The following is a 27,865-nucleotide window of genomic DNA, read 5'->3' as shown; positions in this document are numbered from 1 at the left end:
ATGAGAAAGGACAGATTTAAATTAAAGGGATATATGTGACAGTAAAATTATAAATTATTCAACACAGATACGTGTAGATTCTATTTTTGAGAGCTGTATATGTTAAATGTTATATAGTACTTGGATCAAAATAAGCTCAATTACAAAATAGGTTTTCATATGATCCAGTTCTAGTTAAAGATAATTGGATTCCTAAGTTTTCATTTTTTGCCTAAGCTACTTTCCTTTGTAATAAGTAACTGGAAACTGAGCAATACGAATGAATTTTCTTTTTCTTCTTAAAAAAAAACAACAACTAAGACTTTATGATTCCCTTTTAGTACTATAGGAAGAAATGCTCTTAGAACAAAAATCTTTAATACGAATGACAAAATAATCCTAAGCTGTCCCAGACAGGTAAAATCTCCATCTTTATTGATCACCAAGAAAGTCTTAAGTCAGCTTTGTGTTAGAAGTTTCCATCAATAGAGAAGGAATAGAATCCTCTGGCACTAGATCTGTGACAAGGATATCATTTGAAAGATAAGGAGTTGAAGGGGACTTACAACATAGAGTCATTATGGGGATGGTTTATAAGAGAAATGTCTCAGACTATGTGGATTATTTTCAGATAATTTTCTCATGGATAAAACTTGGAAGTTACAGATCTCAAAACCAGAAGCTGTCCAAATGACAAAATGAATATGCTAAACAAGTGCGTTTTTGTTTTGATTTGTATGTACATACAATAACTAGATGTAGTAATGAATGTACTAATAAACAGTCTACTCTACTCTGAAAGGCAAAGATCATGTCTTCCTCATTTCTGTTTCTCCAACACTCAGCACTTGTTTAATACTCAGTTCAGTCGCTCAGTCGTGTTTGACTCTTTGAGACCCCATGAATCACAGCACACCAGGCCTCCCTGTCCATCACCAACTCCCGGAGTTTACCCAAACTCACGACCATTGAGTCAGTGATGCCATCCAGCCATCTCATCCTCTGTCGTCCCTTTCTCCTCCTGCCCCTAATCCCTCCCAGCATCAGGGTCGTTTCCAGTGAGTCAGCTCTTTGCATGAGGTGGCCAAAGTATTGGAGTTTCAGCTTCAGCATCAGTCCTTCCAATAAACACCCAGGACTGATCTCCTTTAGGATGGATCTCCTTGCAGTCCAAGGGACTCGCAGGAGTCTTCTCCAACACCACAGTTCAAAAGCATCAGTTCTTTGGTGCTCAGCTTTCTTCACAGTCCAACTTTCACATCCATACATGACCACTGGAAAAACCATAGCCTTGACTAGACAGACCTTTGTTGGCAAAGTAATGTCTCTGCTTTTGAATATGCTATCTAGGTTGGTCATAACTCCTTCCAAGGAGTAAACATCTTTTAATGTTTAATACTAGACGACAGTAAATCTTGAATGAAATAACTAATTGTTTCATTAATTCTTCCAAACAGACTGGTTTGTGGACAGAACTTGAAAAGATTGAGAATAATTTCTTAAAGCCCCTCCATACAGGACTCAATATGTCAAAAGCACATTATGAAGCAGAAATTAAGAATAGCCAAGGTTGGTAATGTAAAATTTCATTTCCAGTTAAGCCTAAAAATTAGTCAGATTTTTTAAACTCATTTATATTCCAAATAAAGAACTTTATCTTGTACTTGTCTAACTTATAGCCAACAAGGAACCATGACAACTGAGTCATTTTATTTATAACTAAAATGATTCTTTGTGAATATATATTCCAATTAATACTGAAATTGGGTTAAATATTTAAACCAAACTGGAGCATAGTCTGGTTTAAAACCTCAAGTTCTGATTAGAAACTAATTGTATCACAAATATTTCTGTTTGGATACCATTGTACTTCTTTCAGTATTGAGGGGTCCATCCCCCATGATATCTTTACTAAATCTCGACCTCCACTAAATTTGTACAAATTACAAACAAGAATCTTAGGTCCAGAATTACTTTTTAAAGTCAGCAGTTCTAATAATCTTGTAATCTTTTCTATATAACTATGGTGGTATTTGTGCAGACATCACTATAAATAAAAATTTTGTCTTAGTGTGACAGGTTATAATTCTGATTTTATGTTGACAAAAGTTTCATTCATCTTGTACATGCCAAAATAGTGCTATTCACCTGAAGAAACATTAATTCACATGTTACAGAATTTTGATATTTTTATTTGTTCACAACCAGATTTTAGCATACCCTGAGCTATTAAATCTTCCTGGTTGGCTCAGTGGTAAAGAATCTGCCTACCAATGCAGGAGATATGGGTTCAATCCTGGGTCAGAAAGATCCCCTGGAGAAGGAAATAGCAACCCACTCCAGGATTCTTGCCTGGGAAATCCCACAAAGGACCTAGCAAGCAGGCTACAGTCCAAGAGTCGGACATGACCTGGCAACTAAACAACACAACTAGCTATTAAAACCATAAGACTTAATTTACACAAATAACTGGCATTTAAGTTAGTAAACAAATTATAAATTTATTATTGAAATCTGAGAGTTTTTAATGGTTAAGTGTGACACGGTTTTTTCCTTCTCTTATAGAAGTCCAGAAGTCTAAAGATCATTGTTCACTAAATGTAGGTAGAGAAGAGATCCCAAATATGCCTCCTGAAATGCAACTTAAGGTAGATATGAAATTTTCCTAAGCTACATCCAACTGAACTCTTTTCTCTTTTTTGCTTTGCTTTGTTTTAAACGCAGCCTTAGTAACCAATTTTTCTTGGCATTATAGGTCCTACATTCAGCTCTTTTCACATTTGATTTGATTGAAAGTGTTTTGGCTCGAGTAGAAGAACTCATTGAAACAAAAACAAAGTCTACCTCTGAGGAAAATATGGGATAAAGTGAAAGCTCCATCTCCTAAATAAAAACTAGTAATACACTATATTTTTCATTATGGTTTATTTAATACCTTTATAGAAGTTTTTCTGTAAAACACACTGAAAATAAATGTAGCTTCTCTTACTTATCTGTTTCAGCAGTGACACATTATGGATCAGTAGCATTGTTTCCTTTTAAAAAGGTATCTATATGGTAAATAATGCCCATGTGTATTTTAAATACTACTGTTGAAAAATCTAATAACGAATCAATAATTTTATGATTTCATAAAATGTACTGGAATTACCTTTATCCATACAGTTGTGAGTTTATAAAAATTCTGATACACTTTATGTTCCAGTTAGATGCTATTTTAGAACTCCTAGTGTTAAACTGGCTATCATAGCACTGTAGGAGCTTAGAGAAAAATTCTGAGTCTGTGTACTACTCCTAATTTCCCTTTTTTCCCTGCCTCAGGAGTCTTAGAGGGCAGAGTCCTCTATCACCAGCTTTCCAGCAGTAGTTACAGTGTAAAAGTACCTGTGAAGATTAATTTTAGAAATAGTGGCTTGTATTATAAAAAGGTATATATGACTTTTTCTTTAACCCAAGGGGCTGCTTATTTGCAATTAAACATTTCTTCTTCCAACTTAATTTGTATCATTAAGAAGCTTCAATCTAAGTTTTATATACATGTACCAATATTTTTTGAACATTATTAAAGGAATTAACAGAACTCTGAAAGTAAAATCATTTTTAATTATATGTATTTTATTTTAATATCCTTCCCAAAGAACATTTATAGTTGATAATCTAATTTGGGTTAAATGTATCACTACTCAGTTTTATCTTTTGAAGCGTTTTCCACACAGGACTTTGCTCAATGATGTAAGCTTTAGTTGTTATCATTCTGTAGCAGATGCTATCTATGTATGATTTGGAGGTGATCTGGAAGAAGATACAAACATGCAACATTATTTAAGAAATAAGGTATTTTTTACAGGGTCACATCATAAAATACCTAACTTATTCAACAAGTATTAATCAGTACTATGTATGAGTTATTAGAGTAATAGAAAAATACCTGATATTTGTCTTTATGGAATTTCAAACATGCAAACCAGAAAAGTAGAATACTATTAAGAATTGCTTCAACAGGGATCTGTTCCAAGTAAAAGAGTAAGGAACACCTAACTCTGCCTATGGGAGTTGGGAGCACACTTTATGGAGAACAAGCATGAAAAGAACAGTGGAAACTAGTCAAGTTATAAAATAGCATGTTTGCACTCTGACAGTTCATGACTACCAATATTTATACTTGAGAATTTGAAAGAAGATTTAAGTAACCAGTAGGGCCAACACAATGTATATATGACCAAATGATCTTTTGACGTAAATGAGTGATTCTGATAGTTGCTACTGGAATTGAGAAGACTTGAGAGGCCAAGTTCAGGCTTGGGAAAGAGTTGCATGTGTTTGGAAATAGCAACTTCTCTAAGGGAAACAATATTTGTCAGTTCCATTGAATAGGGAATGCACTTTGAAATGAAGAATCTCAAAGTTTATCAGTGTGTATGTATGTATGTCATTTTCCTCAGGTGACTTACCTTAGCTATGGTGCACATAAGATTAATCGCATTTACTGTGTTGTGTACTGGAAGTATCCGTAAGTTACTACCCAGGAATCTGGGGGAGAAAAAAATCGTTTAAGTTAAATAGATCATATGACTTAAATTTGTTATCCTAAGTGGAAAGAAGAGACAAAAATCCTTTATTGTTTGTCATTTGTTTATTCATTCATGCCTGCCTTATTCCACAGAGGATTTAATATGGCTTTAAAACCAGAACTTAATTGACTAAAAAGTGTTCCACTTCTGATTTAGTCTTGCTGAAGAATTCCATAAATCAGCATGCATTCTGAAACTTGTCACCCTCATTCATAGAAGAGCTCTTTGGCCTGCGTTGTATTAAAAATGAAAGGTTAACATTATAAAGTTTATCTTTTGGCAAAACATAATTCACTTGCCTGAAACAATTCAGAACTGAAGTACATAAAATAACTTAAGGAAAACAGGTCTGTAGTGTTACTGTCCATACCTCTGCTGAATCCTGAACATCAGTTTCCATTCTTCAGGTCCATGCAGGGCAGCAAACAGAACCAAAAAACTATTTTGGTGAATGTTAATAAACTTCTCAATTTTGGCTAGAAATGTTTCTTCAGCAGACATAAAGCATTCTCTAGCATCCATCAATAAAAATGCAACTCCTAGGAGAGGTGAATGTAATATAAAATGTCACTTTGTCACATTAATAAAATTTTTTATAAATTTAGTAAAATCAACAAAAATAACTATAAGTTAAACATATATGTAAGTGTCCAGGCCTTAAACCCATAACAGATGGAAATCACTATAACAAAAGTCTTACACAGCAAAATAATTAGGTAGTTCTTTGAAGTGCTCTGTAATAAAAGGATGACAATCTAAATATTTAAGGGGAGAACCCTTTCTGGGTCAGTAACCATTTTTTTTTTCCTTTAAGGCACTATCCACAATGAAAGTAAGGCCTAATTTTAGTTACATGTTCATTTTTCATGTTATAATTTTTAAAAGCTGGAAATCAACTAAAGAAAAGTAGTTTTAAGCAAACTTTTAGTTATTCCTTGGAGAATCTTTTGTATCATAACGTAAACCATTATATAAATTAACACACTCAGGCGCAGATATCTAGGGTCTCTGAAACAGTATCAAGTGTAGAAGAATGCTCCAGAAGGCTTCCCTAGTAGTCCGCTGGTTAGGTTTCAGTGCTTCCACTGCAGAGGGCACAGGTTCGATCCCTGGTCGGGAAACTAAGATCCTGCATGCCATGTGGCAGTCTTCCCCCAACCTCCCAAAAAAAGAATGGTCCAGAAGAGAAGCTTAATCTGATTAGCTCTTTAAAAGATGAGTGGAAGACACAATCTCAGGAAGTAAATAACTATGTGATTATACTAATTGAATGAACGCTAAAAATTTATATAACCTTTCTGAATCTAAATTACCTCATCTGTAAGGCTGGAATAATAGTTCTTTGATAGGTTTGTTAAAAGGATTAAATAAGAGAATGTATATAAAGTGACCAAAGCATACAACAGAGTAGGTATTTACCAAAAATATTTTACTTCTCTCTAGAGGGCTCTCTATCCAACCAGGAAGGATGAATGTGAGGTTGGACCATTTTCAGCTTGGATGTCTATCTCTAGGAGCTTTTGAAAGTGCTTGTCTTCCAAAATCTCTGTTAGAGAACTGGTCTATTCATAACCATTCTAATAAAATCCTTTACCTCCACATCTTAACACTTCTGTCATTTTCTAAGCACAAGTAGAGCTGCCCCCTTCCCATGTCCCCAGTTTTCTCATATCCTAATCTAATTCCTTTGCCTATGACTCAGAGTTGTATAGTTTTATGATTTCAGGAACATGTGTCCCCATTTGGTTCTTTTAGTTAGTATTTGTTTATATTATGTTCAGTAAACTCTTGTACAAAATCATGAAAAACATTCTCCTATATTGTTTTTTTTTCCCACCTAATTTTTTTAATTGAAGGATGATTGCTTTACATCCTGCATTGTTTTTATATATGGATTTTGATCAATATGATGCTAGCTTCTTCATTAATATGAGTAATATTTTAAATGTTGATTGTTAGGGAGGGTGGCTTTGTTGTACTTTCATGTTAGTTTCAAAGCAAGTAGTTTGTACCATCCTCTACTAGACTTCAGTGATTTAACTTTAGTTCAACAATTGTAATCTAAAAAGGAATGTATTTTGTAATTGGCCACATGTACTGCTTTTGCAGGAATAACAAAGTTTTATTACACATTCACCTTTCCCAAAAAATAACACCTTAAGCTTATTACTTCGTTACTGAACTACTGAATAATTAGAATTTACATGCACGTATTTATTAACAAACTTAAATCAAGGAAGTCAGCAAATATACTGTACCAGAGAGAGAAAATATAATTGATCCATTCTCCACTGAATCGGAATACCTAACCTTGTGGCTTCGATTTTCTAGGGCAGCTGCAACTTCATAACTCTTAAAAAAAAATTTTTAGAAATACAGACTTAAAACATCTTTTTAATAGTTAATTAAAGTTAATGAAAAAACATGAAGTTTAATAGCTTCTTTTATAACTGTACACTTAAAGATTTGATCATTGAGACACTAAATGTGCTGTCTCTATGGAGGAAAAAAACTTAAAAAAAACTAAAAATATTTAGTTCTCCTGAAATACACTATGGGTTTGGAAATGAGTTGTGTACTAGTTATGTTACCTAGGGAAGAAACTAAGGACAATATTAAAGAATTAAACTATAAGGGCAAACACAAACTTCTTTTTAAAAAGCAACTTGAAGATGGATTCTTCACATACCCATAATTATGTGGATAAATAGGAAATTAGAAATATTTGAGGCCTAGAAATTAGATGCTTAGTATTTAAACCAAAAGTCCTATTGTCTTCATACATATTTTCTAACTCACCTAAGTGCTTACAACATTTGAAAAGTTTACTAAAGGTAACTGTAAACAGATGAACTGGAGAATTGATTGTCTTTGTAGTTTTCTGTACGGCACTTCACGGTTGTGTCAGTCATCTAACACACCACATCTAAGAAACACGTCACCTTCTATTTATTCATTAATGCATGTCAGAATCCATCTTTAAGTTGTTTTTTAAAAAGAAGTTTGTGTTTGCTCTTATAGTTTAAATTCTTTCATATTGTCCTTAATTTTTTCCTTAAGTAACAGCCGTAGTAACACAACTCATTTCCAAACCCACAGTTTATTCCAGGAGAACTAAATATTTTTACTTTTTTTTTTAAGTTTTTTTCTCCATAGAGGGACCACATTTAGTGTCTCAATGATCAAATCTTTAAGTGGTACAGTTATAAAAGAAGCTATTAACAATTAGATATTGCCTAAAGCACTTCCCCAGTGGCTTAGCATTCATTATCTGCCTGCAATGCAGAAGACACAAGAGGAAGATCCCCTGGATGAGGGGCATGGCAACCCACTCCAGTACTCTTGCTGGGAAAATCCCATGGACAGAGGAGCCTGGCGGGATACAGTTCACTGGGTTGCAAAGAGTTGGACACCACTGAAGCGACTGAGCAAAGCATTAAAATATAAGTGGTTCATAGTATTTACTGACTGGTTAAAACTCAAGCTTGTTAGTCTCCAAGTAGATAGAAATCCCTTACATTTTATATTTTGCCTCATTATTATTATATATTTGCCTGTGTATATTTTAAGTACACAGGTTGGAATTAGGTACCAAATACTTGATTCCTTCCTAAAGATAGAGTATTTTATGCTACTCAAACAGATTCTGACCTAGAGTTCAATTAAGACTCTTCCCATGAGTTTTCTGCTGTTTTCAAATTATATATTGCTTCCAGTGATGGCAGATTAAGTAATTTAGGTCAACTCTCCTGCTGAAAGCATCTAGAAAAGCTGGAAATTTTTTAAAAATCTGCTTGAATGCATCAGAGAGCTAGCAGGATAGTGAAAAATTACAAGACCAAGACCTATACAGAAATTCAAAGATAAGAGATAGGCATTTAGGCCATTTTCTCCCCTGAGGGCATCTGTCAATTCAGGAAGAGACAGATGAGAGGCTGAAGAGAGCATTTGACAAAAGTGGAACAGCTCTCACAGGGGCTGCAGCCTAGCTTCAAACCATTTCAATCCCTAAAATTGGATTAAAGTGATACTGTATTACTAGTGTTCCCAAGCACCTTGCAGAAGCACTCCCTAGAGCAACTCTTCTCAATTAGGTCTCCTCACTGCAGCTACAGAACAAAGAAAATTATCTGAATATTTTCTCAATTCAAACATAACAAGTATCACTGAAATGAACAGGACATAAGCTCCTTTATTATATACAATAGAAGCTGGGTGGCCACATCAGCAAATAAAAATATAGAACATCCAGTTGCAAATAAAAATATAAAACATCCAGTTAAATTTCAATTTCAGATAAACATGATATTTTAGTATTAATATAAGTATGTCCCATGCAATATTTGGGCTGAACTTAAACTAAATTCATTATTTACCTGAAACTTTTAAGTTTAACTGAGTGTCCTATATTTTATCTGGAAACCCTGCTTAGAGAATTAAAGGTTTAATTTTCTCTCAGAATTAAGGTTTCTCTAGAGGAATATAACACTATTCTAGGCCTCAAATAATTTCTACAAACACTTTTTTTTCAAATACAAATTCCAACAATCAAAAATAATCAAACATATAAAGAGACAAAATTACATGAAAAGAGAACTATGAGAAACAACAAGTAATAGAAACAGTAACAGGACATACAGTAAAGTTACATGTGTACCTTAAAATAGCTATTTACTATATTCAAGGAGATAAAATGCAAGATTGAGAATTTTGGTAAAAAATTAGAAATTATATAAAAGGATGTAACAGATCAAACCAGTCAATCCTAAAGGAAATCAACCCTGAATATTCACTGGAAGGACTGATGGAGAAACAAGCTCTAATACTTTAGCCACCTGATGCAAAGAGATGACTCACTAGAAAAGTCCTTGATGCTGGGAAAGACTGGGCTTCCCTTGTGGCTCAGCTGGTAAAGAATCTGCCCTCAATGCGGAAGACCTGGGTTCGATCCATGGGTTGGGAAGATCCCCTGGAGAAGGGAACTACTGCCCACTCCAGTATTCTGGCCTGGAGAATTCCCTGGACTATACAGTCCATGGGGTCTCAAGGAGTTGGACATGACTGAGTGACTTTCACTTTCACTGGGAAAGATTGAAGGCAAAAGAAGAAGGGGGCGGCACAGGATGAGATGGTTAGACAGCATCACCGATCAGTGGGCATGAATCTGAGCAAACTACAGGAGATAGTGAAGGACAGGGAGCCTGGCGTGCTGCAGTTGATGGGGTTGCAAAGAGTTGGACATGACTGAGCAACTGAACAACTACAACAGACAAAACTTACTATAAATCTGAGATAAATCAGATCAACAGTTGCTTGAGGCAGGGAACTGGATAAAGGACTGATTATAAAAGGGCATGAAGTAATTTTCTGGAGTGATGAAAACGTTCTATATATTCTGGGGTGATGGTTACACAGGTATACACATTTGTCTAAATTCATTAAGCTTACACTTAAAATGTGTGTATTTTATTGTATGTAAGTCCCACCTCAGTTAAATTGATTTTTAAAACATCTTTCAAGATCAAGGGGGAAACAAAAATATAGTAGATTCTTGTACAACATGGATTTGAACTGTGTGGGTCCATTTATATGTAGATTTTTTTCAATAAATACATATATTACACAATCTGAGGTTCACTGAATCCTCACACACAGAGCTGCTGATACAATGGGCCAAATGTAAAGTTAAAGGTGAGTTTTCAACTGTGCAAGAATCAGTGCCTATAACCCCCACGTTGTTCAAGCGTCAACTGTATTTTGAGAGGAAGACTGAGATGGTCCTCATTGAGGTAATTTCTAAATTATATTATTCAGATTAAAAGGAAAATGATCCAAAACAGAAGGTTTGGGCCAACAGAAGAAGAGCAAAGAAAGTAACAAAGACATGAGTAAATCTAAATAATTACTAACTTTAGAAAATAATAATAATGTTTTGTGGAGTTAAAAAATTGAGAGAATTTAAACTATATGATAACAACAAATACAATGCAGAAGAGGGTGATTGGAATTAGAATTCTAAGATTTGTCATGTAAGAGAAAGATAAGTAGCAAACAGCCTTTTCCAGCAACCCAAGAGATGAGTCTATACATGGACATCACCAGATGATCAACACCAAAATCAAACTGATTTATGTTTTTTGTAGCCAAAGATGGAGAAGCTCTATATAGTCAGCAAAAAACAAGACCTGGAGCTGACTGTGGCTCAGATCTTAAACTCCTTATTGCAAAATTCAGGCTTAAATTGAAGAAAGTAGGGAAAAGCACAATGCCATTCATGTATGACCTGAATCAAATCCCTATGATTATACAGTGGAGGTGATGAATAGGTTCAAAGATTTAGATCTGGTAGATAGAGTGCCTGAAGAACTATGGACAGAGGTTCATAACATTGTACAGGAAGCAGTGACCAAAACCATTCCAAAGAAAAATAAATGCAGGAAGGCAAAGTGGTTGTCTGAGGAGGCTTTACAAATAGCTGAAGAAAGAAGTGAAAAGCAAGGGAGAAAGGGAAAAATACACCCCCAAAAATGCGGTGTTCCAGAGAATAGCAAGGAGAGATAAGAAGGCCTTAGGACTGGAAGTGGTCAGTTTTCATTCCAATCCCAAAGAAGGGTAATGCCAAAGAATGTTCAAAATACCGTACAAGTGTGCTCATTTCACATGCTAGCAAGGTTATGCTCAAAATCTTTCAAGCTAGGCTTCAGCAGTAGGTGAGCCAAGAACTTTCAGATGGATTCCAAGATGGATTTCAAAGAGGCAGAGGAACCAGAGATCAAACTGTCAATGTTCGTTGGATCATGGCAAAAGCAAGGGAGTTCCAGAAAAACATCTACTGCTGCTTCACTGACTATGCTGAAAACTGACTGTGTGGATCACAACAAACTGGAAAATTACTAGAGACGGGAGTACCAGACCACCTTATCTGTCTCCTGAGAAACCTGTATGCGGGTCAAGAAGCAACAGTTAAAACCAGACATGGAACAATGGACTGGTTCCTAATTGGGAAAGGAGTATGACAAGGCTGTATAATGTCATCCTATTTAACCTACATGCACAGTACATCATGCAAAATGCCAGGCTGGGTGAAGCCCAAGATGGAATCAAGATTGCCAGGAGAAATATCAACAACCTCAGATATGGAGATGATACCACTCTGATGGCAGAAAGTGAAGAGGAACTAAGGAGCCTCTTGATGAGGATGAAAGAGGAGACTGAAAAAGCTGGCCTGAAACTCAACATTAAAAAAAACAAGATCATGGCATCCAGTCCCATCACTTCATGGCAAACAGAAGGGAAAAAAGTGGAAGCAGAGACAGATTTTATTTTCTTAGGCTCCAAAATCACTGCAGTGACTATAGCCATGAAATTAAAAGACACTTGCTTCTTGGAGGAAAGTTTTGACAAACCTAGACAGCATATTAAAAAGCAAAGACACACTTTGCCAACAAAGGTCCATCTAGTCAAAGCTATGGTTTCTCCAGTAGTCATGTATGGATGTAAGTTGGACATAAAGAAGGATGAGCACGGACGTATTAATGCTTTTGAATTATGGTACTAGAGAAGGCTCTTGAGAGTCCCTTGAACTGCAAGGAAATCAAACTAGTTAATCCTAAAGGAAATCAACCCTGTATATTCATTGGAAGGACTGTTGCTAAAGCTAAAGCTTCAATACTTTGGCTACCTGATGCAAACAGCCAACATATTGGAAAAGACTCTGATGCTGGGAAAGATTGAGGGCAGAAAGAGAAGGGGCAACAGAGGATAAGACGGTTAAATAGCATCACCCACTCTATGGACAAGAATTTGAGCAAACTTTGGGAGGTAGTAGAGAACAGAGGAGCCTGGGATGCTGCAGTCCATGCATGAGGTTGTAAAGAGTCAGACACAACTGAGCGACTGAACATCAAAAACAACAATAAAAATTTATTATTTACTTTGGACTTTGTGGGGCTAAGTATGTATGTATGTTAAATTTTCTAGGGTAACTATTAAAAAACAGAAATAGAGCATATAACTTCCAAAGCTAAAGAAAAAAAAATGAGACAATATTAACAATCAATACAAAAAGAGGCAAAACAAAACAAAAACCATAAAAGGTGAGACATAGCATAAAATAAGATAGATAAAACATAATAAAAGCAGTTGTTTTTGGCAAATTAGAATTGGTTGCTGTCTTCCTCTCTTAAAATCACGCTGACAAAGCTAAAGAAACAGGAGAAAAAAAAAAAGAGAAAAAAAAAAAAAAAACGAGAAATATGGGAGAAAAATATGGATTCCAGAAATCTAACAAAAAGAAGCATGAAAAATTCCAGTGAAACTTAAGGCTGTCTTAAAACGGGTATGGAGCTAGATGGCTGAGCCAACAAAGCAGAGGGCAGCGTGAGGCAACAATGAAAGAACAGGGTAGATTTAAAAAATCATACTCAATGTCTTATTCTAACCTCTCTCTTCTTTACCATGAAGAATCATCTCTTGCCCCCTCATTCTAGACATTAGGTGGTATCCATAAGATAAACATCTGGGAAAGGGTTAGATAATCCTGCTAGTTGCAGAGTTAAAACACTGATCAATTGCCCTCAGGCATTCAACTTCCCATTCCTTCCTCCTTCAAGCTGTAGGGACAGTCTCCTCTCAATGCTACTAAGTCTAGACAGGTCAGTTCCTGTTGTTTACTTCTCCAAAAAACCTTAAGTAATATATGTTCATATGAATTGTTGTTTCTGGAATCATTTAACATCTCTTAGAATAGGCTTAGTGAGAAAAAAAAAAAAGAAAAACTTAAGAAAATGTCCAACTTTGAGATATTTAGAGAAGTAGGAAAATGGATGCAGTGATCTTCCTAATTTATCTTTAAAATACATTTTAGATTATATACTTGCTGATTCACACAACTTTGGATAATCAAGCTAAAGGTATTTTAAAATACTGTTCTATTGCTTAATTTTAAATTCAAGATCAATGGCCCAAATGCCTCTTTTACCTTAAGAGATGAGCTAATAATAATGGTGGTTGTCCATTTTATTTTTTCTTTTCCATCACTTTCAGCCATCTCTTTGGATCAAATCAGCTTCTGGTAGTGCCAACAATCTGAGAAAAATAACAGCAAAAATAACACATAGAAATGTTTGCTTGATGAATGAGTAAATTTCAGAAAGAAATAAAATTAGGGTAATGGAGACATTCTAAAGAATATTTGACAGTCAAAATTTAACACTAAAAGAGTATCTGTCTTGTTATACATTGTTTTTGTTAAAGTCACTTCAGTTGTGTCCGACTCTTTGAGACCCTATACCTCAGTAAGTAAAGAATCTGCCTGCAATGCAGGAGACTGGAGTTCAATCCCTGGGTCGGAAAGATCCCCTGGAGAAGGAAATGGCTACCCACTCCAGTATTCTTGCCTGGAAAATCCCATGGACAGAGGAGCCTGGTGAGCTGCAGTCCATGGGGTTGCAAAGAGTCAGGCACAACTGAGTGACTAACACTTCACTTCATGGACTATACCCCCATCAGACTCCTCTGTCCATGGGATTCTCCAGGCAAGAATAGTGGAGTAGATTGCCATGCCCTCCGGGGATCTTTCAGACCCAGGGATTGAACCTGCGTCTCTTACATCTCCTGCATTAGCAAGCAGATTCTTCACCTGCCGCGCTACCTGGGAAGCTCATTATACTTTACATGTTGAGCTCACTCAGTATTATGCTCCCCATTAACAATTATTACAAGCAATGGTTCCCATTTCAGAGCATTAGAGAAGAAAGATGTGAAAGATCTGAAATTTTATCCTACTTGCAAACTCAAAAGTTAACCTGCAAGAGTTTCATGGGTACAGGGTAAGACAAAAGACTCTTGGATTAGAGACAGAGGACAGTTTTCTACTCACAGCAACAGGAGTATCACCATTTTCTTCTAGCAGTTCCCCAAGGGCAGTTCCCATGGGGTGATGAGACAAAAGCCATCTGTACACACAGGGGGTTACACTACAGGAAAGGAAGTTAGAGCTCAGAAAGCCCCAACCTTTTCTAAAGAGACTGCAAGCATACCTGCCCTCTGCTCTAGAGGCAAATAACATAACTATCTCTAACTTACAATTATTTACTATACAAACGTCCTTTGAAAGTTCAGGGGTGGGACATTTCTAAAAAGTACACTGGTGATGCTTGTTGATGCTGGCCTGGGGACCACATTTTAAGAATTCCTACACTAAGGGAAGAAAAAGCATTCTAGGCAGCAATAACACAACAAAGCACAGTATACTAGCAACCCGATAATAAAAGAAAATGATGTAGTAACAGAATTCTGTTATTCTGTTCAGTGCACTAAAGTTGAAGATATACATGTCTGGGGTAGTTGGGTGGCAATAAAAGTGAAAATTACTGCAAAGCTAGTAGCATCAAACTGAATTTAATTATGGTCTGAATTTGGCACTTTTCTGATATTGAGACTAAACACCCTTAAGCTATATTTCCATTTCTGTGACAAGTTTTATCCATTTTTCTATTAGATTTCCTTTTCTCCTTCATTTGTAGGATTTCTTTACATATTCTGGATATCAGTCTTTATTAGCTATGTGTGTTTTCTCCCAGTTTGTACTTGTCTTTCCCTTCTTTATGGTAATATCTGATACACACAAGTAAAAATTTTCAATATTGTCAAATTTATCAACCTTTTCATTTATGATTAGTGCTTTTTTGTTTCTCTGTTCCAAAGTCAAATATTCTCCTTCATTGTATTCTAAATTTTTAGTTTGGCCTTTCAAATTTAAGTCTTTAATTATTCATCCGGATTTTTTGTATAGAGTCTTAAGTAGGGATCCAATTTCATTTTTCTGAAAATATGGCTATCTGGTTGTCCCAGAACTGTTTATTCAGTCTCCTTTCTCCCCCTGGTCATTAATAATACCACCTTAGTCATACAATGTTTCTATATTAACAGACCTGTTTCTGGGTTCTCTATTCTATTTAGTCGCTCAATTCGCTTATTCCTAAATCAATGTCATACTGTTTTTTTAATTATCATAGATTTTTAAAAAGTCTTGATATCTTTATGGGAAGTCTCTCCATCTTAACTCTTTTTCAGTTGTGCTGTAGCTATCCTTTGGTCATTTTTCATCCCTATAAATTTTAGAGTCATCATGTCAATTATTTTAAAAAACCCTGTTGGTTAAAGATTGTTTGGGGAGTTTGTTGTAATGTTTTTGCTGTAAAAAGTGTTTCAAACTCTGCTGAAATGTTGCTGAAAAGCATGGTGCTTGTAACAGTTCAACAATCCATGGCTGCTCACTCCGGCTTACTTCTACACTCCCTCTGAAGCAGGTTAGCACTGAAGGTGGTATGGAAAAGATTTCATATGTGTTCAATTGTTTGTTTCTTCTTCCTTCTCCCTTTGGCTCCCCCCTAACCCTCCTTAGCTCCCTCAACCTCTTTTGTTCAATGTACGTATCTTAAAGCTAATTTTTACTACTGGATATCTGACTGGAGCCATAGATATAGAATCTGTATTGTTCAAAACACAGCATGGAATTAACATTAAACTTAAATAAAACTGAATTTAAAATGCAAAAAAAAAAAAAGAAAGAAACCCAAAACAAAAAGCCCTACTAAAGGGACTTTTTAAAATTAGAAATGCATTTATCTATAAAACAGTTTTGGAAAAAAGCTTTTTTTGGCCATGCCACATAGCATGCAAGATCTCAGTTCCCTGAAGAGGGATCAAACCCATGCCCCTTGCAGTGGAAGCGTGGAGTCTTAACCACTGGGCCACTGGAGAAGTCCCAAAACTAAAATTTTTATGAACTTGAGACTTTCCATCTGTGAATATATCTCCTCATATTTAGGACTTATAAACACTCAAGTGTTTTCATTTAACATTGTGTCATAAGCATTTTCCTTACATATTTTTAAAAATATGTAAAGGCTGGGTAACTTTCTTTTGTATAGATATGACACACTTTATTTGACAATTATATAGGGAAGGAAAAATAATTTCTACCCTACCCTTCTGAGTTCTTGGCTTAGACCCTCCCTTATAAAAGACAGATAAGAGAAACACAAACAGAATTTTATTAACATGTATACCTCATGTATACATGGGAGATACCCAGAAAAATTGAGTAAATCCTTGAGATGGCTCAAGCTACCACCTTAAATACCATTTTAAGTTAATGACAAAAGAAAGACATCGTGGGGGAGGCCAATTTTGGAAGGGCTTCCCTGGTGGCTCAGAGGGTAAAGTGTCTATCTGCAATGTGGGAGACCCTGGGTTGGGAAGATCCCCTGGAGAAAGAAATGGCAACCCACTCCAGTATTCTTGCCTGAAGAATCCCATGGACAGAGAAGCCTGGTAGGCTACAGTCAACAGGGTCGCAGAGTCGGACACGACAGAGTGACTTCACTTCTTGGTGGCTCAGACAGTAAAGAATTTGCCTGCAGTGCAGGAGACCATGGTTTGATCTCTGGGTCGGGAAGATCCCTTGGAGAAGGGAATGGCAACCCATTCCAGTATTCCTGCCTGGAGAATTCCATGGACAGAGGATCCTGGTGGGCTACAATCCATGGAGTCACCGAGTCAGACACGAATTATCAACTGAACAACAATTAGGAAAGGCACAGTACCAAGGGTAAGTTTTGTTATGCAGATTTAGGTTGGTGCCATTTCCACTGATAGGAGTTTCCTGTGATTTAGAATCATCCTGCTGCTACTTTCCTAGAAACAGAGACGAAGACACCTACAAAGGATTTCCTTCATAAATGTAAATATCCTTCACAAAAGGGTAACTTCTACTCTATTTTCAGAGCTTCTTCTGTGTCTGTTTTTTTTTTAAAAAAATAATCAGCTCAAAATAATCCTTACGCCAAACAGGCATATTCTAGGGTGGCATTTCTGCTACCCTTCAATTATCACTGGGGTGATTTAAATTGGGCATTTAATCTGGTCGCAAATTTTTCCAATTACAACTGACTCTGCAATACATGGAATTACCTTTCAAAACCATAAATATTATATTCCTCCCCAATTAAAAATCCTTCAATAATTCACCATGGCTTATAGAACAAAGTCTAAACTGAAGGTATACAAATTCTTTCCTATTCAGCCTCATGTCCTGCCATTCTTCAACATATTACAAATACTCTAGCTATTCTGAAGAACTTGTCGTCCTGAACAAAATGTTTTTCACATCTCATCCCTTTACATATTTTTTAACTAAAACTCCCCTCCTCTCCTTGACAATTCCTATGTAATTTTAATAAGCAGTTTGTGCTTTTCCTATTCTCTACAGGCAATTAGGACCTTCCTCTTTTGTAGAACTATAGTACTCCAAGCTTATCTTTATTATATCAATCATTAATATAGTTATATTTGTTTATATAGCTGTATTCTCAATGAAAAGACTTCTCACTGGAAGCTCCTCAAGCAGTGGGACCATGTTTTATTCATCTTTGTATTCCTAATGCCGAGCACAGTGCCCAGCACTTTTAGCAAGTTCAAACAGTTAAGTCCAGATATCAGAAGCAAAATAAAGGTCACAGCAAACTGGGAACAAGTAAGGGGGTTACTGGTTGACTGCCATGAAGAGGGAGGTTTTTGCCATGTGCCTTTCTTATGTGTTAAGAAATCTGAGGTGCAGAGATGGATTAAATTAGTTTAGGAGAATAATATAAGACACACATTCCAACTTTTTGGTAGAAGACCCATGGTGTAGTAGAAAGACCACAAGTTAGATGAGGGATCTAGTCTTGTTATCTATTACTGTGATCATTCAATGTCTTTGAGCATATTTTCATGGGAGTATAATGACAAACAACAAGAAGAATAACACTAGGCTTTCTATTATCTCAGAATAGTTAAGAAAATCAAGTGGCATAATACATAGGAAAACATAAATGTGACATATTATATTATTACCATCATTATATACTCTGTCAACTCCTTTAACCAAGCCAAAACAAAATAATAAATCACTTTTACAAAACTTTCAGTACTTTTTTCCAAATGCTCCAACACAAATACTCCCTCAGTTACATTTTTCTCCCCTAGAGATCTCTTCTCACTCATGTAGACTCTAGCCTTCCCTCTTCAACATAAATTGGAGATCTGGGTCTCATTCATTAGCTGTCATCCTGGGAATTCCTTTCTCCTCTCTCCTACGTTAGAGCTATGTTTCCCTTGATTTATTTTTTCATTTTGCAGAAGCATTCTTTAGTTGTTTTTTGAAAAAAAAGAATGCATGACACATACACTTGTCAATAGATATAGAGATACAAAATCCTTTCCCTATCCCTATATTTAATCCTTATATTAAAAAAGACATATTAAAAAAAATTTCTTAACACATATATTGAAAATATAATCCTTATATTAAAAAAGACTTCCCTATCCCTATATTTAATCCTTATATTAAAAAAGACTTATATTAAAAAAAATTTCTTAACACATATATTGAAAAAAAAGAATGCATGACACATACACTTATCAATAGATATAGAGATACAAAATCCTTTCCCTATCCTTATATTTAATCCTTATATTAAAAAAGCATCTGCCTACAATGCGGGAGACCCGGGTTCGGTCCCTGGGTTGGGGAAGACCTCCTGGAGAAGGAAATGGCAACCCATTCCAGTATTCTTGCCTGGAAAATGCCATGGACAGAGGAGCCTGGTAGGCTACAGTCCATGGGGTTGCAAAGAGTTGGACACGACTGAGCGATTTCACTTTCACTTATATTTAATTGGCAGGGCTTCCCAGGTGACTCAGTGGTAAAGAATCCACCCACCAAGCAGGAGACTTGGGTTTGATCCCTGGATCAGGAAGATCCCCTGAAGAAGGAAATGGTAATGGACTCCAGTATTCTTGCCTAGGAAATCTCATGGATAGAGGAAACTGGCAAACTACAGTCCATGGGGTCACAAGAGAGTCAGACGTGACCTAAGTGACTAAACAACAACAACAATATCAAGTGTTGATAAGGATGTGGAGAAACTGGAACTCTTTCATACACTGCTATTCATAAGATATGTGGTACAATCGGTGTGGAAAATATCTTGGCAATTTCTTTAAAAGTTAATCATATACCTACCATATAATCTAGACATTTCACTTCTAGGTATTTTTACAAAGGCAAAAGAAAGCCTGGATCTATACAATGAGGTAAACATGAAGGCTTTATTCATAATACCCCCAACTAGAAACAACTCAAATATCCCTCAGCAGAAGAATGGATATTGTGATATATCTATACTCTAGTATTACTCAGCAATGTAAAGGAACGAACTACTGATTCACACAACAACCTGGATCTAAAAAATTATTATGCTGAGTAAAAGAAGCCAAAAAAAAAAAAAAAAGGATTACTATATGATTCCCTTTGTATAAAGCTCTGGAAAATGCAAACTAATTCACAGTGACAGAAAACATAATGGTGATGATGAAGGAATAATGACAGAAGGAAGAATTAGAAAGGGTAGGAGGAAACTTTGGGGAATGATGGCTATGTTCATTATATTGATTGGTGATGATTTCAAAGGTGTATAAATGTATCAGAAATCATATACACTACAGTTAATTACACATTGATTATACCACAATATAGCTACATATAATAATGAGTGTATCATTTTTCAATTAGCAAATTCTGTGTGTTAAAAAAACAAGCACAGGTGTTCAACACGGGAGCTATTCAAAATGTTTCCAGTGGTGGGACTCTGAAATCTACAGTAATTCTATCTACTTCATTACCAGTTGCTTACTCTTGCTGCTATGAAAACCAACATTAATGCCAGACAGCTGAAATCAAGCAAAGAAAGCAAAGCTAATCTTTCATTATGAAAAGTGAAAAATAACCTTTTTGAAGCACCTCGACAGTTATTGAAAAAGGTCCCCAAAGCTACCACATGCCAATTATTTTCCAAAAGGAAAAATACATTGAACTTCTGGATAAAATAACCTGTACTGCTTATATGACTAGGAAACAATCTTTGCTTCTACAGGATCTTTTTTCAAGTGGTAAGATCTTTTAAAATAGTATGAAATTAAAGATATCTAATTATCAAAACTGGAGAAGGCAATGGCACCCCACTCCAATACTCTTGCCTGGAAAATCTCATGGACAGAGGAGCCTAGTAGACTGCAGTCCATGGGGTCACTAAGAGTCAGACATGACTGAGCGACTTCACTTTCACTTTTCACTTTCATGCATTGGAGAAGGAAATGGCAACCCACTCCAATGTTCTTGCCTGGAGAATCCCAGGGATGGTGGAGCCTGGTGGGCTGCTGTCTATGGGGTCGCACAGAGTTGGACACAACTGAAGCAACTTAGCAGCAGCAGCAATTATCAAAACAGGAATCTTCTAAATTTCTGTTAGAAGCAGCTTTTTTTCATATTCTTAAAACACAGTAATTACCATGATGAGGATATATCAGTAATAAATTCTATGTATTTAGGAGAAGATAGGACTAAGGTGAGTTCTTAAAGGAGAAAAGAAGGCCCCAAATAGGCATACCTTTTTGGATTGGAAATTGAGACAAACTCAGAGAGCACAACTTATCTGGCATGGAGATCTACCCAATATGGCTTTGGGAGCTACAGATGCTGGGAATTCTCAAACATAAAATCAAAACACAAAGTAAATGGGATCAAGAGCATCTAGATTTTTTAAAGGTTTTAGGCTTATTTTTATAAAGACTATGCAGTTTTAGGCTTATTTTTATAAAGACTATGATAGGGCTTCCCTAGTGACTCAGAGGTAAAGAATCCACCTGCCAACGTAGAAGACACAGATTTGATCACTGATCCAGGAAGATCCTACATGCTGTGGAGCAACTAAGGCCATGCATCACAACTATTGAGCCTGTGCTCTGGAGTCTGGGAGCTGCACCTACTGAAGCCCACGTACCCTAGAACCTAGGCGACAAGAGAAGTTACCACAATGAAAAGCCCATGCATCTCAACACAATGCAACGAAGAGTAGTTCCCATTTGCTGAAACTAGAGAAAAGCCCAGGCAGCAACAAAGACTCTAGAGAAAAGCCCAGGCAGCAATGAAGACTCAGCACAACCAAAATGAGTAATTATTTTTAAAAAATTACTTAAAAAGACTGTCTTAGTCATTGTCAGGGCAATATAACATAATGGTCAAGAGCACAAGTTCTGGGGTTGGAGTGAAGGTAAAGTGTTAGTCACCAGGTCATGCCCAACTCTTTGTGACCCCATGGACTGTAGCCCACCAGGCTCCTCTGTCCATGGAATTCTCCAAGCAAGAATACTGGAGTGGGTTGCCATTTCCTTCTCCAGAGGATTTTCCTGACCCAGGGATTGAACCTGGGTCTCCTGCATTGCAGGCAGACTGAGCCACCAGGGAAGACCCTAGGTTCCAATCTTGGTTCTGTCACTTACCAGTTGACATGCACTTGGGCAAGTTACTTAACTTCTCTAAACCTCAGCTGTCTCCAATTTAAAATGCAGAGAATACACCCTCTTTTACAACATTCCTGTGAGGATTAAATCAGATCATAAAGTAGCAAGATAGTGTACTGGTTAAAAGTGTGGCCTCTGGAGCCAGGCTGCCTGATTTGAATCCTTGGCTCTGCTACCTACCACTGGTAAATGATCTGACCTTGGGAAAATCACTTAACTTCTTCATGCTGCAGTTTGCTCATCCTTAAAATGAGGATAATATTTCCTGCCCCACAGGGCTATTAAGAAGATCAATGTGTTATACATAAATCATGTAAAACAGTAGAGCACATAATAAGTAGTAATTATTATTGAAATGTATACTGCATTAATTAAATAGTAAGCTTCAATAAATGCTAAACACTGGTAAACAAAAAGCGCAATGTACATTAGACTGTTATTTCTAAACATGTAATTTTTATTTTTTTAAACAGAAAGTTTGGGTGCTCAAAAGAAAGCTGGCCCATGTCTTATAAGTAACAGAATTTCATGTCTGTTATTTCCACTCCTTAGAAGGTTCAAATCTTTTGGTTATGCTGTAGTTTAGATTATGTCTCAGCATTTCCATGAAGCCTTTTCTAATGATATTTCAATTTTTGTTCTTCCTCCATACTAGTCCACAGTAGATAGTTTATAAACATTTTGTTACTTGATTTAATTGGCATCCACAAACCAGGCTTTTCCTTCTAGCACAGGCAGTTTGGAGAAAAAAGAGAGGAAGCTGAAGTGATTCAAACTTGATAATAAAATTAAAGGCTTCTCAGAATAGAGACATAACCATCACAAAACAAAAGATCAATTAGATATGGAATGTGTATATACACATATTTAAATATATATATTTTATAACGCGAGGAATGCTCAAAAGAGAACACAAGAAACTGAGCGCTGAACTTCAGTTTTGGTTTTTCAACAACAAATGTGAAAAGGAAAAGACTATATAATTTTACATGTTAGGAAATTCAGGCTGAGAGGATGATGTCAAAGGGCATATATACCTACAGAATGAATATGAATGGGTTTACTTTTGGTAGACTGGACATGTTAACAGTTATTAAGTCTTCCAATCCACGGACGCAAGATATCATTCCATTGAGAGAGTCAGTTCCTAGGCAGGTTGATAGGGAGTCTAGGGGTCCCCAAGGAGAGAGGGGTCTGGAATTCTCAAGGAGGAAGAAAGGACAAACTTTTTTCTTTCTCCACATTCCTTAGGATTATATAACAATAATGTATCCTGCCTAAGGACAGTCTTTGGATTCAACCTTCTGTTATCTTAAAATGTTAATTATGGGAGTAGACCTGGTCTTTACAAGGATGTATCTTGCCTGAGGACAGTGTTATCTTAAAATGTAAATTATGGGAGTAGGTCTGATGAGGTCTTTACAACCTCCAGATATTCTTTGGATTATATAACTTCATTGTTAACACTAGCAAGGGGGTACTCTTTCTGCCCCCTTCTGACGCCTATGTCAGAAGCTTTCTCTATCTCCTTTATACTTTAATAAAACTTTATTACACAAAAGCTCTGAGCGATCAAACCTCATCTCTGGCCCCGGATTGAATTCTTCTCCTCCGGGGGCCAAGAATCCCAGTGTATTTGTGTGATTCAACAACAACCTTTCACATTTACTTGTTTCTTCCATTTCTTTCATTGATATTCTGTAGTTTTCAGTATACAAGTCTTTCACCTCCTTAGTAAAGTGTATTCCTAAGTATTTTACCCTTTTTGTGCTTTTATAAATGGGATTATTTTCCTAATTTTCTTTTCATGTAGTTTGTTGTTTGTATACAGAAATGCAACTGATTTTTGTATGTGGATTTTGTACTCTGCATCTTTACTGAATTGATATATTAGTTCTAACAGTTTTTTCTTGCCTAACTGATCTGGCCAGGACTTCTAGTACTTTATGCAGAATGGAAATGGTAAAGGTGGGCATATCTGCCTTGTTCCTGGTCTTAACAGGAAAAATGTTCACTTTTTCACCTTTGGGCATGTTCCTAGCTTGTGAGCTCATCACTTACGGCCTTTATTATACTCAGGTAATTTTCTTCTATGGATGAATGAGCTCTAGAGATCTGCTGTACAACACTGTGTATGTGCTCAATAGGTCAGTCGTGTCCAACTCTTTGTGACCCCATGGGCCGTAGCCTGCCAGGCTTTTCTGTCCATGGAATTTTCCAGGCAAGAATACTGGAGTGGGTTGCCATTTCCTACTCCAGAGGATCTTCCCAACCCAAGAACTAAACCAACATCCCTGATGTCTCCTGCTTTGGCAAGTGGATTCTTTACTATTGTGCCACCTAGGAGTATACAACACTATAATATATACTTACAGTTTTATTAAGAGGGCAGATCTATATTAAGTATTCTTTCCACAATAAATGAAAAAAAAAAGTGAATGAGTCCAAATCTAGATCTAGCTCTTTTCCTTTTTCAATTAGTACCATGTTTATTATCTCATGCCTGAGCTACTCTAATTACCTCCTAACCCTCCTTTCAAATCTATTCTACAAACTCTTCTCAAATAATTTTCCTAAAACTTGAATTATAGCTAGATCACTCTTCTGTCCAGAAAACTTCAATGGTTTCCTAAAGCTTAAGAAATTAAATCCAAATTTGTTAGCCTAGCATTCAAACTCCTCTTCCCAAAGTCTGGCCCCACGTTTCCTTTCCAGAAATACTTCCCACTAACAGGGGCAGCTTCACTGACATGTAATCTGTAGTCTCATAGGGCCCCACACTTAAAAGGATTCTATACTTGGTTTATCACTATTATTCTCCTATTGAGAATGTGAAGTTTTAACCAAAAGGTTCTCTGTTTTCATTTCACACTGGGCCTGTAAATTATATAGTCAATCCTGCCCTATAACAAAGAAACCCTATACTTTCTCACCTCACTACTATACCATACTATTTTCTTCTATCTGAAACAACTACCTTGATCTCTGCCTGTCAAAATTCTACCTACTTTTTAAAAGCTCACTCATAACACACTCAAAAAGTTAAATTACATGCATATTAAGATGACAAGGAGGTATCATGTTGTACCCATGAGAGCCTTCTTAATTAGGGTTCTGGGATATGAAACTCTAATGCCATTAGACCAAGGTGAGGAAACTTTTTTGTATAAGGCTGGAGAGTAAATATTTCAGGCTTTGTGAGCCATATAATTTCAGTTGCAATGACTCATGAAAGAAGCTACAGATAGTAAGGAAACAAATGAATGTGACTGTATTTCTTAAACTTTATGTACACTAAGATATGAATTTCATATAATGTCCATGTAGCACAAGTATTACTTTTCTTTGATTTATTTTTCTCAGTCACTTGAACCACAACTATCCATGGCTCCAAATGTGGAAGGCCAGATTTGGCTCGAGGGTCACAGTTTGCCTAGCCCTCCCCTAAGATATCCACGATATATCATGATTTTGCTTTTCTTCTATACATCTAGAATGGTACTAGTCATGAGAAAATAATCTCTTAAATCACGTTTTACAGGTTTAATTATCTCATAGAACTGTTGAGAACAGCTGCAGTAAGAGTGACAAAAATTAAAATAGAAAAAAGAACTTACAAGGATATGAAGCAACAAGGAGTCTTACACATAGGTAGGTAGAATGTAAATTGATACAGACATTTTGGAAAATAATTAGGGATTAATGGGGTAGATAATTTTTAAGGGGCCTTTAGTGTTCCTGCAGGTTTTTGCTGGATATGTATAGAATATTTTTCACGTGCAATAAGCAACACTGAGGAATGAGGCAAGCAGGCTTGTCACTATTAATTAACAAGCGTTCTTCCACTCAGTGTTAACACAATCCACTCTGTTAACACAATCAACTGAATGTACCTTCACGAGATCTACCTATGTTATTCTCAAATCCCTGTGGGATTTGGGGGCCAGAGGAACCAACAAGAATCTGAAACTTTGGTTACTGCTTTGCCACCAAGTTTCAAAAAATCCTTTGTTTCTGATCCAGGTGGCCTGTTTCCTCATCTGAAAATCAAAGGCGTCTTATGCCAGGTCCAAAGCCCAAATATTCTGGGCTTTTGTCGTTATGGTTTCGTCTTTCCCAAGTTTCCAAATTTAAATAAATTTAACATTGCATAATAACCTCTTTACTGTAACTTGCTTTACCGCTCAGTCTCCTCACTAGTCAAGTGACAGAGACTGGCCTACAAATCTTCACGGCCTCTTCGATTTCCTACTTTCTAGAAGAATCTTCCTCACCCCGTCCCCTCCCCTTCCCCAACCTCCCAGGAGTGGGAAGTGTGAAGAAATTAGAAATTACACCGAAGGAGAATATAAATCATGGGGTGGAAGTCAGAGGTTTGGAAAAGAAAGCAGTTCCCGAATCCTACATGAACAAGCCGAGAAAACCCGTTTCCACATAGCTCCCAAAAGAAGAAAAGGCTACGGAGGATCCTTTCTCACCCGCCAAATCCCTGAGGTAAAGATCTGTTCGCTGATCTTTACCTCAAGGTTTTTCAAAACTGAGAAAAACCACACTGGCAGAAGAACCAGGTTATCAGCAGCCTCATTCCCAAACTTGCAAACACACCTAACCTGCACGTTGTCAGTGACAGCTCCGCTGCTCCCAAGATTCAGGAATTTTCCAGGAGAAGCCCTTTTGGCGGCGCAGGAGGCCCAGGCGCGTTCTCTGCGCTCAGGGCCTCCGCAGGCTCTGCTTTCAGGGCTTCTGCGCAGCCGCAGACTAACAACCACGCCCTACGTGTCTCCCTGTTTGGAGCGCTTATACGAGAAAGTGTGCAAGGGACTTTTCACGTTAAATTTAGCTCCCTGGAACTGATTTTTCACAATTTCTTAAATTTAGGCTCAATTCGTATAGTACTACTGTGAACATAAAATCAAAGTGACCTCCAGTTTATTCAAATTATGAAAAAATACGGTTTCATTAATGGCTGTAAATGTAACGTATAGAGGTTTGGGTATTTCCTCTTGGGACTCTGTTGTTTCAAACCTAAATGAAGCTCAGCAAATTATTAGGCACTGGTGCTCACAATTGTAAAAATTCAAAAATAAGGAAAAAGGAAAACTACCATTTGCCTAGAGCCTAATGGCTAGAGTACGAAATGATTTATGCGTCTTCCTTTATAAAAGATGGAGAGAAAGTGCTCCAGGAAAAAATCCTCTGCGGAACTCTTGTGATACGATTAATTATACCATAAGGTAGCCATTTTGTATAATAAATGTGGAGTTTTCTATAAATGATATTAAAATTAGATGCACTCTTTTGCTGCCTCTTTTGGACAGTTAAGACATGACAAGACATATGAGAGGAGTCAAGACCTGGCTGGAGCCACACCACCTGGGTTTGCAAACTCAAGGAATTGAGCCAGCAGCTGGTGTGGGCAGGAGGGTTTGGAGGACCTCTCCTTGGAAGGTCCTCACGTTTCAGAGCAGGCTAATAGCAGAGGAGTAGAGGAGACATTAGAGAAGGCAATGGCGCCCCACTCCAGTACTCTTGCCTGGAAAATCCTATGGACGGAGGAGCCTGGTAGGCTGCAGTCCATGGGGTCGCTAAGAGTCCGACAAGACTGAGTGACTTCACTTTCACTTTTCACTTTCATGCATTGGAGAAGGAAATGGCAACCCACTCCAGTGTTCTTGCCTGGAGAATCCCAGGGACGGGGGAGCCTGGTGGGCTGCTGTCTTTGGGGTCACACAGAGTTGGACACGACTGAAGTGACTTAGCAGTAGCAGTAGCAGAGGAGACATCCAAGATTAAACAGAAAAGGGTTTCAGCAGGCGGAGTGCAGGATGGCAGTTCCCTCTTCAACTGTGATTCTACAAGGAGTCTTAGCTGGGTTGAAAGCAGAGACTCCAGTTGTGATAGGGAAA

At 36.8% G+C, this 27,865-nt stretch overlaps 2 protein-coding genes across 18 annotated transcripts in view; one reads left to right on the top strand and one right to left on the bottom strand.

Moving 5' to 3' along the window:
- The window catches only part of GLMN (glomulin, FKBP associated protein), a 44,391-nt gene extending 41,424 nt beyond the window's left edge, over positions 1-2,967 (top strand). For all 7 annotated transcript variants that reach the window (XR_015160502.1, XR_015160503.1, XM_086391161.1 and 4 more), the window contains 3 exons: positions 1,437-1,548; positions 2,545-2,627; positions 2,735-2,967. Coding sequence is in view for 5 of the 7 variants with exons in the window: in XM_086391161.1 (XP_086247287.1) it covers positions 1,437-1,548; positions 2,545-2,627; positions 2,735-2,845 (306 nt within the window). In the remaining 2 variants the exon portion in view is untranslated. The remainder of the gene's footprint in view (positions 1-1,436; positions 1,549-2,544; positions 2,628-2,734) is intronic.
- A 606-nt stretch (positions 2,968-3,573) lies between these two features.
- Positions 3,574-26,768, bottom strand: C3H1orf146 (chromosome 3 C1orf146 homolog). Of its 11 annotated transcripts, none has more exons than XM_086391167.1 (6): positions 26,570-26,768; positions 13,531-13,637; positions 6,809-6,902; positions 4,921-5,089; positions 4,431-4,509; positions 3,574-3,771 (listed from the first exon to the last, which is right to left on the bottom strand). In XM_086391167.1, exons 2-6 carry the CDS (start codon positions 13,597-13,599, stop codon positions 3,637-3,639), a joined length of 546 nt encoding a protein of 181 aa, XP_086247293.1. In that variant the 5' UTR covers positions 13,600-13,637; positions 26,570-26,768; the 3' UTR covers positions 3,574-3,636. The 11 variants fall into 11 exon arrangements, with proteins under 11 accessions (XP_086247293.1, XP_086247294.1, XP_086247295.1 ...); XM_086391168.1 differs by having other exon boundaries at positions 26,565-26,732; XM_086391169.1 differs by lacking the exon at positions 26,570-26,768 and adding an exon at positions 14,431-14,617.
- Positions 26,769-27,865: the final 1,097 nt, after the last annotated feature.

The sequence above is a fragment of the Bos grunniens genome, chromosome 3 (genome assembly GCF_055505025.1).
Source record: "Bos grunniens cultivar Pamir isolate PY7600 chromosome 3, Bosgru_T2T1.0, whole genome shotgun sequence".
NCBI lineage: Eukaryota > Metazoa > Chordata > Mammalia > Artiodactyla > Bovidae > Bos > Bos grunniens.
The sequence above is the reverse complement of the archived record's forward strand: the minus strand, read 5'-3'. Positions and strand labels throughout refer to the sequence as shown.

Bases quoted from the DNA above. Each gene is read 5' to 3' on its own strand.
- C3H1orf146 (XM_086391167.1), bottom strand. From the start codon at position 13,599: ATGGCTGAAAGTGATGGAAAAGAAAAAATAAAATGGACAACCACCATT. The intron at 6,903-13,530 runs GTAAAAGAGGCA...TTTTTTTTTAAG, and splicing joins TTATTAGCTCATCTCTTAAG to AGTTATGAAGTTGCAGCTGC. The intron at 5,090-6,808 runs GTACAGTATATT...CACCTCTCCTAG, and splicing joins AATTATATTTTCTCTCTCTG to GAGTTGCATTTTTATTGATG.